The 12,553-nt window shown below is 43.7% G+C and overlaps 1 protein-coding gene across 7 annotated transcripts in view; it reads left to right on the top strand.

Annotated features, from left to right (window-relative positions):
• Positions 1-3,485, top strand: part of ELF2 (E74 like ETS transcription factor 2) — a 63,064-nt gene extending 59,579 nt beyond the window's left edge. For all 7 annotated transcript variants that reach the window (XM_084627058.1, XM_084627057.1, XM_084627054.1 and 4 more), the window contains one exon: positions 1,767-3,485. In XM_084627058.1, coding sequence (XP_084483184.1) covers positions 1,767-2,394 — 628 coding nt within the window. In that variant the 3' untranslated portion in view covers positions 2,395-3,485. The remainder of the gene's footprint in view (positions 1-1,766) is intronic.
• Positions 3,486-12,553: the final 9,068 nt, after the last annotated feature.

Raw genomic sequence — 12,553 nt, 5'->3', positions numbered from 1 at the left:
CACCTTGCTAAAACAATACTTGTGGTAATGGGAGCCCAGCATAGGTGGTTGTAAACTGGTCTCCAGTCATGAAGCCCTTAGGCCAAGATTTTCAAAAATAGGATTTTGTGGCTCCCAAGGTCCATATTTAAGCTCCTAAATAAGTGGACCGATTCTTCAAAAGGGCTGAGCAGCCTGCAAGTCAGTGAGACTGACCTGCTAAGTACTCAGCTCGTGAAAAATGAGACCACTTATTTAGGAGTCAAACTTTAGACTCCCTTAATTTAGAAAGCTTTGGCCTTACTATTTAAACCAGTGGTCCCCAAACTTTTTCCATCACACCACCCTTACCAATAATGGAACCTGTCCGCACCCCTCCTGGGGGCCGTGGTTGGGAGCTGGGAACGGGGCCAGGATTAGAGCCACCGCTGTGGCCAAGAAACAGATTGCTCCTGGGGCCCGAGCTGTGACTGGGGGTGGGGCTGGAAAGGAGCTGGGGGCAGAGCAGGGCTGCGTGGCACTCCCTGTCTGCCCCCTTGTGGGCTGATACAGGCCTTGCTGTTCCCCCCCCCCGAATGTTCTTCCATGCTGCCTTGGGGGGCGCTCCCCACAATTTGGGGACCACTGATTTAAACAGATTTTGTTTTTAAACATAAAATTTTTGAATTTTTTGAGATTATCAAAATAGCATTATTACCGGATGGAAACTGATTTACCAGTCTAGCTTCTGGGACTAGAGCCCATTGCAAGCATCTCATGATAATGTCTCATCATTAAAGCTATGTTTTAGTCATGGGTGTTTTTAGTAAAGGTCATGGACAGGTCACGGGCTGTAAACAAAAGTCCATGGGCCCGTGACCTGTCCATGACTTTTACTAAGAATACCCACCGTGACTAAAACTTGGGCAGGGGCGCTCTCGGGGGGGAGCGGTCTGGGATGCTGCAGGTGCTGGGGGAGGTGACCTGGGACCCCTGCTGGTGCGGGGGAGGTGGGGGCCAGGCTGCAGCACACGCCGGGACCCCCACTGGTACTGGGGGGAAAGGCTGCAGCAGGCAGCCCAGGACCCCCGCTGGTGCTGGGGGAGGGCAGTGCGGGCTGCAGCACGTGTCCCCCGTTGGTACTGGGGGGGAAGGAGGGTTGGCGGGGCTCCCTACCCGGCTCTGTGCCCCTGCAGCTCCTAGGCAGTGGAGGTAGGGTCAGGGCAGGGGCTCCTCTGCTTGCTGCTCCTGCCACAAGCGCCGGCTGCCGCAGCTCCCATTGGCTGGGAACCGCAGCCAATAGGAGCTGTGGGGACAGTGTCTGCGGGCGCTGGTAGCATGCGGCGCGGAGATGACACCCCCCCCCCCCCCCCGCCGCCTGGGAACTGAAGAGGGGGCCTCCAAACCCAGGTAGTGCCCCCTCCCCAAACCCCTGCCCCTAGCCCTAGGCCTGAGCACCATCCCACACACCCAAACTGCCCGACACGGGCAGTCCCTGGGCCAGCACCAGCCGCTATAGAGGTCACGGATTCCATGACCTCTGTGACAGATTCGCAGCCCACTCATTGTGCTGCTATCAGAATGCTTGCCACCAGACTCATTTTTTAAATAATCTGATGATTTATTTAACTGAAGAAAAAGGATGTGAATGCTTTTTCTGATTGCTGGGTGTATCAAAAATGGTACAGTTTTCTTTTGGCACAACTCCCTGTAAATCCTGGCATTTTTATCCCTTTTAATTTTTGTGGTGATCTGACAGCTGTTTTAACACAATGAATGTATATACATATATATTAATCTTTCAATAGGACTGTTCGTGTGGCGATGCAAGTGCCTGTCGTAATGACATCTCTGGGGCAGAAAATTTCAACTGTGGCAGTACAGTCAGTAAATGCAGGGTCACCATTAATAACCAGCACAAGTCCAACAACGGCAACAACCCCAAAGGTAGTAATCCAGACAATCCCTACCGTGATGCCAGCATCTGCTGAAAATGGAGATAAAATCACAATGCAGCCTGCCAAAATCATTACCATCCCTGCTACGCAACTCGCACAGTGTCAGTTGCAGACAAAAACAGGCCTGACTGGGTCAGGAAGTATTAACATAGTCGGAACCCCATTGGCTGTGAGAGCACTTACCCCTGTGTCTATAGCTCATGGGACACCAGTAATGAGACTATCAATGCCTGCCCAGCAGGCATCTGGCCAGACTCCTCCCAGAGTTATTAGTGCAGTCATAAAAGGGCCAGACGTGAAAACAGATACAGTGGCTTTAAAACAGGAACGTGAAATGAAAACACTGCAACTTGTGCAAGAAGAAAAGCCAGCAGATGGAAGCAAGACTGTGACGCATGTTGTAGTAGTTAGTACGCCCTCAGCCATTGCCCTTCCTGTAACAATGAAAACAGAAGGAATAGTAACATGTGAGAAATGAAGAAAAGGCAGTTACCAACATGGATTTTCCTGACTTTTATTGATTGAGCATTCTGACAGACTTGGGGTGGGGTGGGGGAATGGACATGATCAAGAAGTCAAAAATGAGAGTTTAAAAATGTAAACATACATGCGTATATCAGAGACTTGCTGGAAATTAACTAACTGTCCCATGTTTCAGTGGGAATTGAACCACACATTCATATGCTGACAGAAAACTGCCTCTTTCAGTTGGGAAACAACTGAACCTATGAAGAAGGAAAACTATAGGGACTGGACTGAAAGGGACCAAACAGTTCACTACGATATCAAGTTACACTAAGACCTGGAACACTAAAATGAGTTCTGTGAGAGGCTTGTCTTGGTTTAATTTTCAGGGGGAGAGGAGTCTCGTTGTTACAGATGGCAAATCTGATGCATTTTTGTATGCATACCAGCAATTACTACTGTGTGCGCACAGTACTCAACTGGTGCTATGTGAAAAACTCTGCTACTAGGTATACTAGAATGTGAATTAAAGGAGAGGATTAAGAGCTTCTAAAAGAAGACAAAGAGACCTAGAGGGATTTTGTATCATACAGCTTAGCAGATTTAAAATGAAAGCCTTAGACTGATTTTCAGTTATCTTTCTTGAAATAAGCTAATGGCTTGTTTGTGTAAAGCTTTTTTATTAAAACAAATTTTTTAAAAATCTTGTACCTAGCACAGTATTGTTATAGAATTACATGTAACATATTTTGTATGGTAGTTAAAGTCTGTCTAAATTTCTTAATTGTGGACAAAATAGCAGCAGGCTTTTGGCCTTTTGCTGTAACATGCCTATGTCACTCACTTAGCCTTGACATCTGTGCATACATTTCAGTTTCAGCTCCACTCTGTCACTTGAAAGGTCACGCTCAGCATGAATTTTTGTCAGGTAGTTCTAAACCTGTACAGTTTCTTAGTTGAAGTTAAGAGGGAAGTACCAGTGTTCAGAATGAACTATAATAGTTTGTATATTCAACATTTGAAGTATATTCTATTTTGTTGTACTCTTGTTTCAAAGTGTATTCAAGTAGGTTTTACTGAAATATAGAAATGAAATTTAATTGATTTTGGTGTGTTTGTTTTTCTTAAAAAAGGAAACAAGAAGATAACTTGTTTCCCCTCTGTCCAACTACTTTACCTGTTTGTTTGATATACTCCAGTCACCAGGCTAAGAGGGCGGTGACACAGTCAGGTAGTTTGGAGCTCCCTTACACTTTTGATGGAAGAACTCTGCTCCCTTACACATAGTGTTGTGAGGCAGGTCGTCAGAATAATTGGCAATTTATTTTTTAACCTAATGACTGCTGATGGACATGTGCTGTGTAAAATCCTCTGTTGGCAGAGTACAGCTGATATTACATTGATTCGATTGAACGGAACACTTTTGAGTAACAGCATTAAGTGGTAACACAGCAGTTATTATTTACTATTTATGTAGTGTCCAAAGTATTACTAAGCACTTTTACACACTGATAAGACAGTTCCAGTTCTTAAGATCAGACACGAATGATAAAACTGAGACGAGACTGAGGACAACAAAGGTTACAAAAAGGAGAGCGTGGTTACTTTGGATAGTCATGTGCATGCTTTCAGGATTCTGTTATATATAAATGAATTGCAAAGGTGTTTTGGAGGACCTGGTCTGTGGGGCAGTAGATGAGGCAAGGGAAGATGGAAAAGAGTGGGTTAGGATGTGAGTGGAAACAGGAGGGTGAATGATAAGGACATAACACAGGGACAAGTGGGGCTTAGTCATAATGTGAGAACTAGGAGTGGCTGAAGGAAAAGTTAAATTCCCTTAGGTTCATTGCAGGAGGTTGTGAAGAGTATAGATTAGTTAGTACGCCTTACTCACACTGTCCCCTCTACCACCTCTCTGGGCACTTTTTTTTCTCTGGATTAGAAACAAAAAATAATAAGGAAATATTTCCTTTTATATGCCACTTTCATCTTTAGCTCTCCAAATGCTTTACCAAACCTAGATGAATGTTGTCCTCATTTTACAGAGAGAGAAAACAGATTCAACACAGTAATAAGGAATAAAACACTCAATCAAGCCACCCGCCCATCCAGTGCAGTATTCTGTCTGTGATAGTAGCTAGTACTCTACACTTCAAAGGAAAACAGTGTAAGAATCCCAGAGTGGCTGATTATGGAACAGCCTGACCCCAGGGGAGATTTCCTTCCTCATCCCCATCAGTCAATGGCTGGCATATGCCCTGAAATATGAGGATTTATATTCCTTATAAAGTTCTGTGGACGTTCATTATCCATATACATGTCTAACAGTGCCCATGAATTCTACCGGGTCCCTTATCTTTTATATCCATTTATATTATATACCTCTATCTTGTCCCTTTTATTCATCTAGGCTCTTTGCTGTAATCATTTGTCCTTGTCCTTCTATTTCTGTCTTTTATGAGATTAAGTTGTTAAATTCTGTTGTATATAGATTCTTACATTGTGCTCATCACTCTTATCTGAGCACCTTCCAGTAGTTCATTAGGCTATATGACTACAACTGTCACGATTTATTCTCTCATTCTCTCCTCAGGGGGAGAACTGTATGCAGTGGAGTGTCTTACTTTGTGGTTTTGTTTTTTGGTGACCTGCCCAACGTCACATGCAAGACAACAGCAGAGACTTGAATGGAATCTAAGTCTTCTGACTCCCAGTCAGGTCTCTTATACACTGGATCACATTGACTCGATTCTTTCAGTTGTTTATGAGGGAGAAGAAAATTGGGGTGACAATTTGTTTCAAATTTCCGAGGAGGTGGGTGGAAAACAAAATGATGTAATAAAATACATGGAAGCTTTACAAAAAAGAGATCTTAGGTTATTCTGATTAAATGCTATAGGTGATTCTGGTGCTGCAGTCAGTCAATAACAAAAGGGAAAAGGTATTTTTCAACTCCCTTTGAATAATTGAGGATTTTGCCAACACAGGGCTGTCAATCATCTGATTCAAGCACAAGTCTGAGGATTTCAGGTAAGGTTTTTGTGTCTGAACAATCTATTTAAAATTTTTTTCTGTCACTTGTTTCCTTTGTGTGCTACTGGATGTATGAAATTCCAATGAACCTTTTTAAGTGAAAGCCCTCTTAGACCAGAACCGGAGAAAGAACCACTGCAGGGTGTGAGAAACAGCCTGTGATCATGAGCATCATTGATTTAGTGGAAGTAACTGTTCAGAGAGTCCTAATTTTGCCCCTCAATGTCAGTGGAACCACTGTGCACACACAAACAGTGAAATAACTTAGTGGCTCATTTCCCTTTTTCCCACAGAAGTCAGATAGTGGTGATCAGCTACAAAACCTGTTCTCTTAGCAGGGTGGAGAGACTGTATTTTCTGGTGACGGGGTTTGGGCAGGCAGAAGAAGTTCAGCAAAAAGCATTTATTAAAATTTGAGGCTTAAGCTTAACTTTGGGTTTTGGCATGTCTCACTGTCCACTTTGTTTGTTCAGCTGATGTTTTAAACTTTTGGTGTTGGCAGGAATACGTAGCAGAGTTCTGTATCCATATGAGAATTAGACGGACAACAGTGGTTAGAGGGGGATACTGCATGGTTATTACAGTTTGAGAGCAGAGGGCTGTACAGACTCTAGATTCACTTAAGCACAGTCTGTGTTTATAGTCTCGAGAGCTTGTGGATCAATAAAGGAGATATAAAGAGAGGAAAGCTGCACCTTAACTAAAAAGGCCAGCTAATCCGGGTTGCATGTCTGTAGGGGGAAGTAGTGAAGGAGAATGGGAGTTGTCAGGCCAGAACCAGGACCAAGTCAAGCCCTTCAGGCAGGAAGAGATGATACAGAACCCAGATTGACTTCATACAGGTAAGCCAGTGGGTAGGAAGCATAAAGTCTGCTGTATAGTGAGCACCCTCTGAATATACTCACAGTAGAAGAGAGGTTTGAGAGGCAGAGAACTGACTCAGGGAAAGGGCGGGAGCAGCATTCAGTGTGGATGTCGGGCATCCTTTGTCCTAATGGTTAACCCTTAGAATCAGAGGTTCCTATAAGATGAAGAAGCTGAACCCTGCTGCTGGTGAAGTGCTGCAGTACCAGAGAGGAGGCCGGATTAAATGACAGCATCCTCACGTTGTATACAATGCCCTTGATCAGCTTATTTGTGTGAAGGGGATTGGGTAGGTGGTTGATAGGCTCGCCAACTAGTCCCTGAGGAGCTGCCATGTCAAGTGGGACTGTGTCCTCCTCTTGGCCTCTTCCACAGACTCCTATTTCGAGAACCTGGAGGTGCGTGGAAGGGATTGGAAAGAAGGCACCCAGCCTACAGTTGCTACTAGTCTCGTGTATCTTGCTACTATGAAGGAGAGAATCAAAAACAAAAAGCTGCCCTTGCCAACTGAAGCCGGTAGGGTTGGAGTTGCCTAGAACCACTGTTGAGAGGCAGAGGTGAGAGAACCAGAGAACATGCAATGGAGAATGTTATATTTTTTAAAGAACACTTTTATAAGTCTTCCATATAAGCAATTGCTAACCAAAGGGATGTTGCATGACCATGCCTGAGAGAAGTTGACGTCACTCAGACAGTTAAGATATGGCCCACAGCATGAAACTTTATGAACCTTTGAATACGTGGAGTTCAGAGGAACTCCCTTCCACCTAATGTACAACTCTAGTTAGAGTGAAGTTTCTATACACAAGTAAGGATCCAGACTTGATGACACTTACTAGACTGTAGTCAGGACTTCCTCTACCTCTTCCTCATGCAATCATAAAAATAAAAGGATAGAGAGCAGATGTAAGTTGTACTTCTGAGCCCAACAGCCTAAAGTTAAGTTCTGAGCTGCCACTATCTTGGCTGTCCCCTCTTTCCAGCAGTGAGTGTGGCACACTTGTGAATGCTGCTGCAGATCACTCATCAGAAGCACAGCAAATGCTGTTAAAATCTGAAAGCCTCCATGAGTATGCTATGGCTGAAATGGAAGGGATGCTTACTGTGCACTTCAAACATCCAGTCCCTTTGTCTAGTTCTTTTTAAACTTGTCTCTTAGAAGGGTAGGCAGGCTCTGGTCACTATCAAGGTACTGTATATCTGAGAGCTACGGGAGGAAGCTCTCTTAAGCTACCCTGAAATTAAGAAAGTTGCTCCTCAGAGCACCCACACAGTACTCTGCTCAGTTTGGCAGCTTAGGCTGGTGGTAATTTGGAGAGGGGGGTAGCACTAACACTTAAACCCCTGAGTGACTAGAGCAACAGCAACCTCTCGATGATGGTTTTTACAGATCATGCTTGAAGGAAAGAAATTCTCACCCCTAACTGAAGCTCAAAATTTACTACTTCTACAATTCTCCTTCCCCACTCTCCACCATATTACTTAGTAAATTCCAGTTAATGACACTTGTACAACGTCATTGGAGGCAAGGAAGGGGTTGTTGAGGACATGATTTGAAGACAAGAGGGTTTAGGTTAGATTTTCAAAGTTATTTAGGTGTCTAAACATGCGTAAAAGTGCCTAATGGGATTTTCAAAAGCAGCTATGGCAATTAGGCATCTAGACCCCTTTGAAGATCCTGGTGCTTATCTGCATCTCTAAATACCTTTGGCCCTGTGTAACCGCAGTCCTGGTTTGGTCGGCCGAACTTCTTGAGCCTGCTGCTGCTCGAGGTGGAAAGAATCCAGGCTTGACTCAGAGCCCGGGGTGCCTGTGCTGGTCAAAAGAACATCTTTAGTTGTAAAATGAGCACATTTGATACAGAAGCCATTGAGACATGGTCCTGGAATCCCACAATGACATTAGTTCAAAGTCACTTCTCAAATGAGACCTGCATTTTATAGCAAAGATATTCTATTTCTGTGTAAGCCAGACTACCAGACCTAGGTCAAACATGAGTGGCAATAAAGGGCTGCCTTTCCTGTGCTGTGACCTTGAATAGAGAGCTGAATATCAGACTATTAATGCCTGTTGTGGCAGGGGCCTCCGTCTATCAATTACAAAACCGGAATCCTATGCCATCTGCTCAAAACTGTCTGTTCTCATGGCAACTGCTGCAAACTGTGAAACAGACAATCGGTTGTCATGTTACCTATCCTATTTCTCAGTTTGAGGAAGTCCACCTTCTTAGCATGAAACAGTCCAGAACAAGAGTTTGCATTTTTCTAGCAGATAGTTGCCAGCATCTTACACTTAGCTTTGATTAAAGGGAGAGGAGTCAGTTGTTACTAGGCTGATCCAAGGACTTCAACAATATTGAAAAGCTGCTTTGGAGGAAAAATTCCTCCCAACAAAAATTATGTTCTTTGTCACTTCCTCTGCTTGGTGAATAACAGCAGAGATTGATTAGGGGTACGGTATAATTAGTGGATAAAAGACAGTGTCATATATCAACTTGAATATTAAGGAAAAGTAAATTTACTGTATTGTGGGGACTGACATCTCAGTCCTTACTCACTGGAAGTTGGTTGAACGTAGATGCCCATTTCAAACAAAGATGATCATAGACAGAACAAGTTAAATTCAGTTTATGCCACATGTAAACCTATTAGTGGGTATTAGGGGTTTTTTTTGGGGGGGAATGGGGTGTGGGCAAGTGACATTACTTTGAATCCAATTGTTTAAGCTCTGTGTGTGTTGAAAGATGAACTTGCAGCAGGTTTTTGTTTTTTAAAAACAAACTTTCAGACAATGAAATAACTTCATCATTACTTCCTCCAGTATAACTTTGGGGTGGGGACAAGGGCTCAGTGATGATAAAAGTTAATACAGCCTCTACCTAAGATTAAAACAGAGAATGTGACATTGGACATTGAGTAGTGTGTGTTCACAGAGCAGGCACGGTCCCAGAAGAACTTGGATGGTGAAGACATTTGTACTTTAGAATCAGTCACGCTGTGGTATGGAGTCATCCCCCAAAACAACAACAACAAAGATCGTTGCTCTCCTGCTCATTCAGATAAATGACCAGTGACTATCAATACAAGAACAAAAGCACTTTCACCACTGCAAACTCTTCTTTTGCAGAATAGTAAGAGACCAAGGGCAATGTTTCATTTTAGTCTTCCTCAGGGCGGGTACCCACAAAACTTTAAGGCAGCAGCTGGGTTAAGAGGCCGAAGCTGACCTAGATTGCAGTGGTTCATTGCCAATTGCTGCCCAGCTTTAATAGGTACGCTGAGGGAGAATGCAACACATCTGCAACTACAGCAGTTGTAATCTCCTCTTGCAGGTCTACCAGAGAGCTGTAACTTTCTGGGCCTGTTAAATCAAGAATTAAGTGAGTTGCTTTCCAGCCCTCTGGCATCCGGTGCCCCGCCTCTTGCTTCCCTCTCATCATCAGTCTCTAAGGACATGCAACAGTTGCAGACGATCCCCGAAGGATCACCATATAAAGATTTGGCAGTGATGACAGTTGCACAGAAATCAGACCATCAAGCACAGAACAAATGGAGATAACTTTTTTGTTGTTGTTAAAAATATGACAGTGGTTTTTAACTCTTATTTGAAAAACAAATTAAACTGTTGATGGTGAGATTCCAAACAAAACGGTAAAAGTATCCTTTGGATCTTCTGAAACACCCCCACCCCTCCTGGGTGAGAGGCAGTCCATCAATCAGTAAAGCCATTGTGGCCTATCCGCATGATAGTTTGGCTTCCTAAGTCCTGTTAGTAAACAAGACTAATTGCAGCCTCTGTGCTGTGGCTCAGTGCCCCAGAGTTTGGGAATCACAGCGGAGGCATTTGTGAGCAAAGCCAGAGAATTTTTCCAGCAGCATGAACATACAAAAGAAGGGAAATGTTTATAACAAAAGTGCAGGGGGTGGTGGTGGAGAAAAAGGATGGTTTGCAGCATTTTGGGACCTGGCTCAGAACGGAAGATCTATCATTTGTTTTCCAGTTGTGGCATGTGTGATAACATAGGGAACCTGTGCACAATTTGAGTTCTGTGTGAGATTATGAAATCTTTGCATCTTTCAGACTGCAAACTCTATTATGTATGCTGGGACTAGTTGTCATCTCTAGTGTCTATTTGCCTCCCTGTTGGACTGAAACTCCAAGTGGTAGTGATACAGGGCTGACAATAGAGGACATTAACTCAGGTTTTCCAGCTAAATACAAGCATCCGAGACAACAGGCTGGATTTCACACAAAAGAATTGGTTTGTCAGGGGCGGTGGATCATGTGGCAAAGGTCTGATCACTTGAGGCTAATCCAGGAGTCACCTGACAGACAGACAGGTTATAAAAGGGCAGGAGCTGCTGATCTATTTGAGGTCTTTACCCATTTTCACCAGCTCAAGCAGAGAGAAGTTGTTGCAGGAGTCTGAGGCAGGGGAAATCCTGCATAGCTGAACTCAGCCCATGTCTCAAGGAAAGGGTGAGTTCGGGTGAGGGAGATTGCGCTTAGGATGTTTTCTATGTGATCTGAACACGCTGTGCTTTATTTGTTAAAGCAAGAGCAGTGGTGTTGAGAAGCCTGTGCAAAATGTCTGTGTGTTTTAAAAGTTACACTTAATACATGCCCCCTTGAAGAGGTAAACCAGAAGGCTCATACCTGCAATGGGATTCTGGGAAAAGTTGTGTTTAAGCTGCGGGGGAGGGGCTGCCAGATAGAGGAACTGCACCTTAAGGGCCTGCCTAGGATCCCCAAGTCAGGGGACAATGCTCAGACTCTATTCAGATTCCAGACGCTTAACACATGGGGATCAGCATCTGGATCCCCTTGAAGTAGCCTGGTGAGTAGCCAAGCGTGGGTGCTTGACTGGAGCTATGATAGCAAGTCACCCAGACTATGTAATATCACAGCTGAAAAGTTAGGCCAATACCTGATTGCAACAACTTCTACTTTTGGAATTGCAATTTGCTGGAAGATCCAGCAGGGAAGAATAGGCGCTTGGCTTCTGATGAGACTGGGGTGGTGGCTTTTTTTAAATTATTTTAATATTAAGAAATGAAAAATGAAATTTTGAAAGGATCCAATTTGTTACAGGTTTAAGTGTTAGATAAATAATCTCAGTTTTAATACTGTTTTTAGAAATACCCATCACTATTTCAGTCTATCCGTAGACAGGTGTGTTGTCACACATTGACAGAGACCTTTTTCTGAAACAGCACTTTGGAGTGGAAACATGGAAGTGTTTCATACAGCAGCTTGCAAGGGGCAGGAGGAAACAGCTCTGAGGTTATTTGGTTGAGTTTTCACTGAGGAACTTCAAATTGCTGAGGCTGATGGCCCAAGTTTAAACGACCCGTGATTCATGAGTAAGTCTCCACAGTGAAAGTGAAGGGTCATACTACGTCTGTGATCTACACAATTCTGTTGACACCCAGGCATGTTTTGCACTGGGATTAAGGACACACAAAATTGTGGCTCAAGACACTAGCAGAAGAGTAGAACTTTAAAGACTTTTCAGAGAAGAATCAGAGAAAGGCAGGGCAGAATGAGCTTCTGCGATTCTGGTAACACAGAGCAAGCAGGTAGTGGGGTAGGAATGTAAGACAAAGCAGTGGACAACTCAGTATCAGATTGGAGTGTTTACTCTCCCACTCCAACCATTCCTGTTTGGAATGGAGGGAGCTAGCCAGTGGGCACGTATCTGCAGCAGAGGGCCCCTATTTCACTTAGCATCGCTAAGTGAAAATGCTCACCTCATGAGCAAGTAGCCACATTTGCTTTTTCAAATTGATAGAATGCAAATACCTGCTGTCATCTGGGAGGGGGGGAAAAAGACAGTAGTTTGCTCCAGCTCCACTGGCTTGCTAATGTGGAATTCGGTACGTCAATTAGGGTCGCTAAAAGAAGGATACAGCCATAGCCTATTGTAAGTTTTAGATGCATTTGGCTGTACTACCAGAGAAGGCAGTTCGCCAGCAAAAACAAATGCCAATTTCTCATGAGTTTTCTTTGTGGGTTCTGGATGCCTTTTTGTCCCTGCCTCACCAAATGAAGTCTATAGTTTTGTGGTGGTGGTAACACTAACATGAGGACTGGAAATGTCACCACCACAGACAATTTCTGAAAAATATGTCTAATAGAAAGTTGTGATACTTGGACACTTTAGCAAGAAGACATTGCGTTGATAATTATTTTTAAAAGACCATTTATTAATGTATCTGGAACACTTACAATTCATAATGGGCCAGTAATGTTACTTGAACTGAAATACTGCTTTA

This window comes from Lepidochelys olivacea (genome assembly GCF_965140295.1).
Source record: "Lepidochelys olivacea isolate rLepOli2 genome assembly, chromosome: 4".
Lineage (NCBI taxonomy): Eukaryota > Metazoa > Chordata > Testudines > Cheloniidae > Lepidochelys > Lepidochelys olivacea.
This window is presented reverse-complemented; position numbering and strand designations above follow the sequence as displayed.